A 5172-nucleotide genomic window follows, 5' to 3' on the forward strand; every position below is an offset into this window, starting at 1 on the left:
TTAGGTAGTAATAATAATATATTTATATATATTAATATATTTATATATAAATATATATATATAATATTTATATATATATATGCTTGCATGCTTTCTTAGAAATGAGTGAATGAGACCATGTTTGTTAGGGTGGACTCACTGACCGCGCGTCACACTGCGACGCGTCTGAACTTCTGCAGAAGAAAAGATATATTTTCTGTCTACTTGCACGCGCAGACCTATCTCGTGCGATTGGCGCATATGTTACTGAGATGTCGACGGATTGTTTCTTTCCGTTCAGCTTTTCGAAAGTACGATTGTACATCATCGATAGTAAACCACCCGTGATGAACAATAGTACTAAACGACTCTACAGCTGATTAGCTCTCATCGTATTTAGTGTAAATGAGAAATCATTATTTCAAGACTTTGCATATATATACATACACGCCCATCGACACTTATTACTTATACTTATTACTTTTATAACAAACTCATATATACACATATATCAGGAGCGTATAATGACAAATATTTGTCATTATACGCTCCTGATATATATATATAAACATATATATATATATATACACATACATACAATGTGTGTGCGTGCGTGCGTGCGTGTGTGTGTGTGTGTCTGTGTGTGTGCGTGCGTGCGTGTGCGCGCACATGTGTGCATGTGGGTGCAACGCGATCCACGCACGGCACGCACACAGGCAGGCAAACGGGTATACACGTATAGGCAGGCATATATAATACACACAGCATTTTACAAGGCTGTTTGTGTACATCTTCTCGATAATTACTGAGATAATGATGTCACACAGCGGGACGGTAAGTTAAAACCATACACGACCGTCCGGCGTGAAAGACAGTCCATGAAAACCTCCCCACGCATACGAGATGGCCGGACAGCGGTCCACAGGGCCGAAGAGCCGTCCTCGGGGCCGGTCAAAGTTCTGTGGGACTGCCCACCCGCGCGAACGAATGGCCGGTAACTGTTCTCAAGTGGTCAAGCTACCCTTCCAGTGGTCAGTGTTTATACACGGCCATTGTCTGCGCGTGCTTGGCAAAACAGAGGTTATCCGTAGGACAATAGGAGCGGCGGCGATGGAGGCGGTAACTAGGTGGGCGATCCAATTACACGTCCACGCACGAGTATATGAAGTGAAAGTGTATGTATAACAAGGTTCCCCCTACTCTATACCGTGAGAAGATTGATTGATCCCCCGCTGACGGACACTGACAGCAATGTAGCTGCTGCTGCTGCTGCTGCTGCTGCTGCTGCTGCTACAACCCCCCTTATGCTCGTTAATTTCAGTTAGTTTCACTCTCTTATAGCAGTACATTTATGCTAACTATGGTGAGAGAGACAAAGAGAGAGGGGGAGAGAACGATAGACGGACAAAGATACAGGGGGAGAGGGAGAGAAAGGTTAGAGACAGAAAGAGAGAGAGAGAAATAGATAGAGAGAGAGAGAAAGAGAGAGAGAGAGAAAGAGAGAGATAGAGAGAAGGAGATAGATAGATAGATCGAGAAAGAGAAAGAGAGAGGGAGAGAAACACCGACGGGGTAGAGTGTCTAGAGGGAGAGGGAGAGATAGAAAGAGAAAGAGTAATAGAGAAGGAGAATAAGAGAGAGGTGGGGGAGTGACAGTTCCATTCCGGTTGCATGTACAATACTCAGCACAAACAAATAGTTAGTTGCAGTGCGTGCTCGTGTTCTTTTCGCCACATAACCATCAATTTGCGGACTTTTTTGCAGAGTAAGTACAGTCGAGTTAGAAAGAGCGTAACCCATACGAGCAAACGCATATATCACTGAGTGTTCAGAAGACAAATCTCGCTCTATTTGTTTCCCACGCGTCCCTCTCATAGTCATTCTCTCTCTATATGTATTATATATCTCTCCATCTAAACCCGTCCTCTCATACTAGCTTTCTACATGTATGCATATATTTCAGGAGTGTCAAAATACAGACTATCTATATTATCAAGAGCTAATAATACCTATTTATATTAGGTATTATTAGCTCTTGATATTATGACACTCCTGTATATATGGCATGCAATATAATTATTGATAAAGGAACATGTGAGACACATTTGTGTGCAATGTGCACCGACCGCTCGTCATCTAGGTCCACAAGGGCGAGTTGCCAACTACTTTCAGTTGTGTGCATCTATCAGATGTTTACACATCAACGCAGCTCACCCGCAATCTTGGATCTGGTATGTCACTAAACAGTTTCGCAAGCCCATACACTCCTATATTCCACCAACGCGAATCACCGCGATTCCCCCGAGAAATCAACGGAAGCGGCAGCATCCCTTGACATGTGAGCCCCCGCGTGTGAGCGCCGAGCCGGCTTTCACATGGAGATCAGCTGGGTGAGCGAGCGGTCCCGTTGCCCCGAGGCCAAAGTCGCAGCTAGCGTGGCTGCAAACCACGAACGACGAACACGGTCACTAGTTTCTATGCAGCGCTGCGGATCTAATGTGTACTGTTGGCGTGTGTACACACACACCAACAGTACCAAGGCATCGAAGCTTAACATGCTCGTACCAGCAAAACGCGGTGTAGTAGAATGAGGGTGGTCATGTGTTATTAGGTGGCAAACCGTACGGTTACATAGGTATGCCGATGTTACATTTGCGGGCGTGTACATGTGTAGAGCGTCGTAACGCATGGCCTACAACCACGAGTTATAAATCAACACCGTGAACAACCATAATAGTGGGCTTGCGTGTGGAAACCCGTGGCGGCTGACAGCTAGAGTGCACAAGTACGTGTCACCCTCATTGATTAATGAAGAAAAATAACGCGAGAAGTAAGATTACTTTCCTTGTTTTATCTTGTTATGAACAGAAAAAAGGGATTCAAGTGTGGTCAAATGGGCGTCGGGTCCACCCGTCCCATAGCAGTGTCGTCCCATTGACGAAGTCGGCCTATTACAGACTCGGCCTATACGGACACTCATAATATATATGTTAAATAGAATCATATATATGATTTGAATGTAAATAAATACTATATAGCAATAACGTTATGTGTTAACAATAACATATATATACAATAACGCATATGATTCAAATAAATAGTTCAAAATAATTTCAATATGTTTTATCGTCTATTTAATCCTCTATCAATCATGCATTAACACTTATTTTTTATATCGGGGCCGATTATCTTGCAAGTATATATAAATATAGGCCGACTCTGCTATGGGACGAGTCTGCATGGGCTGAAAACGTTATGGTCCGAGGGATCCCAGAATCGGTCAAATGATGTCTTACCTTGCAATGGCACCTTCAACACTGTACGTGTTAGTGATGGGAGCAGTCTGAATAGCGAATCTGTTCCCGATCATGTCGACATGCATAGTGGTAGTCGCGTGTTAGGTATCCCCTGAAATCAAAATGTGATATTTTAGTGTAAAAAAGTTATTACTAATATTCGATGTAAACCCATCAAGTTAACATGACATCACATCTATTTACAGTGTTATAATAAACAGAGTGGCTATATGCCCGGCAGCCGGGATATATATCTGACGGCTGCCGGGCACGGTCTTCGATTTCCTAAATGCCCGGCAGTTTTAAATTTTCAGCGTTATATCTCAAGTAAACAAGGGTTAGGGTTAGGGTTAGGAACTGCCGGGCATTTAGGCAATCGAAGACCGTGCCCGGCTGCCGGGCATATAGCCATAGCGTATAATAAATCTACAGATCAAGCGTTAACACATAATTATAGAATGTGAACTAAACGATTATTCTATTATAATTATAATTAATTGAACTTCAGCCACAGTCATGCACCTGCAGCTCAGTGGTGGAAAACGCCATACACTGAACAGACACGCTGTGGCTAACAAAATTACAGCTTTGGGTCTGTTTTCAGGATGTCAGTTTTATTACACACCGAACTCCGTGACATAAATATTCCAAAAGCTTTTCGTAGGTATGTATATAGGCTAATATATATATATATACTAGCGGAAATATTAATAATAAAAACTTTGCGTCAACATATCCTAACTGCACAATTTAAATGCCACGCATGTCGTTCGAATTTTTAAAACAAAGTCCTAAAACAGTAACTCCGTCGCAGCCGCCTGGAAATAGAAGGTCCCTAGATATATTATAAGACAAACCAATGAGTGAATGAGTAACACAATACGTCGATATCCAGCACACGGCACGAAACTCAGAACAGCTGACTGGCTGACGATGATGCAGTATGTTTGGAACACGGTTTGTTTTGATGTCCATTATCCAGCAGCTACACACAATTCACAAGGGTCACACAACGCGTTTACTAGTTACACATGCACAGTTGGATTAATGGCATAACTAAGCATGCACATTGTACAAAATCTCGTTACGAAGTAGCATGAGAAAATATAACAAAAACCGCGACACACACCGTACATACATACAGTGATACACACAAACACACCTTCGTCAGCTGAGGTTTGCGTTGAATATGCCACACAGCTAGCAACACAGCCGAGAACCATTCAAACAAACCTACTGCAGCGCCCTCGTATGACTAATGCAAGAATTATGCCAGGGTCTAGTGCTGCATATACTCCAGCTTATACCCGCTTGTGCGAAATTGCCAAGAAACTCAAATAGCTTCTTAGCTGCTTCTACCTACTTTCGTTACTAATGTCCATACTATAGATTGGTTATTAGGATGAGGAAAAGGAATTAGGAAATAACTTCGTTGAAGGTACAAGGTTGCTCAAGCAATATTAGCTCGTTTTTTTAATTTTCGGGTGGATTGTATCCAGAATCTGTCGTCCTGCTATTATTATGCGCCGTATGGTTAGGATTTTTACGCGTTCTTTTTCTATTATTGAGTGATATCAAAACTTACCTAAATTTCTGCAATTCTCGAATCACAATTCAACAATATTCTACGATGGGCATTGACTCCTCACAGGCGCGCAAATCCATTTTGAAATGTGGGGGTCTGGGGGTCCCTTCCCCAGAAAAAATTAGACCTCCTTAGATGCATGCGTTTTCTGCGCGAGCATGGGGGAGGGGTTCGGACCCCCTGGACCCCCCCACCCTGTACACGACCCTGCACACACACACACACACACACACACACACACACACACACACACACACACACACACACACACACACACACACACACACACACACACACACACACACACACACA

The 5172-nt window shown here is 43.0% G+C and overlaps 1 protein-coding gene across 2 annotated transcripts in view; it reads right to left on the reverse strand.

Moving 5' to 3' along the window:
• Nucleotides 1-5172, reverse strand: part of LOC106806505 (serine/threonine-protein kinase 17A-like) — an 85960-nt gene that overhangs the window by 70526 nt on the left and 10262 nt on the right. Inside the window, exons 1-2 of one of the 2 annotated variants that reach the window (XM_014808472.1) lie at nucleotides 4438-4507; nucleotides 3276-3387 (exon numbers count right to left, since the gene is read on the reverse strand). In XM_014808472.1, the coding sequence (XP_014663958.1) occupies nucleotides 3276-3361 (86 nt within the window). In that variant the 5' untranslated portion in view covers nucleotides 3362-3387; nucleotides 4438-4507. Of the gene's footprint in view, nucleotides 1-3275; nucleotides 3388-4437; nucleotides 4508-5172 lie in introns of those variants that run through there. The other variant, XM_014808473.1, reaches the window with a different exon arrangement.

The sequence above is a fragment of the Priapulus caudatus genome, unplaced genomic scaffold (assembly GCF_000485595.1).
Source record: "Priapulus caudatus unplaced genomic scaffold, Priapulus_caudatus-5.0.1 Scaffold165, whole genome shotgun sequence".
Lineage (NCBI taxonomy): Eukaryota > Metazoa > Priapulida > Priapulimorpha > Priapulimorphida > Priapulidae > Priapulus > Priapulus caudatus.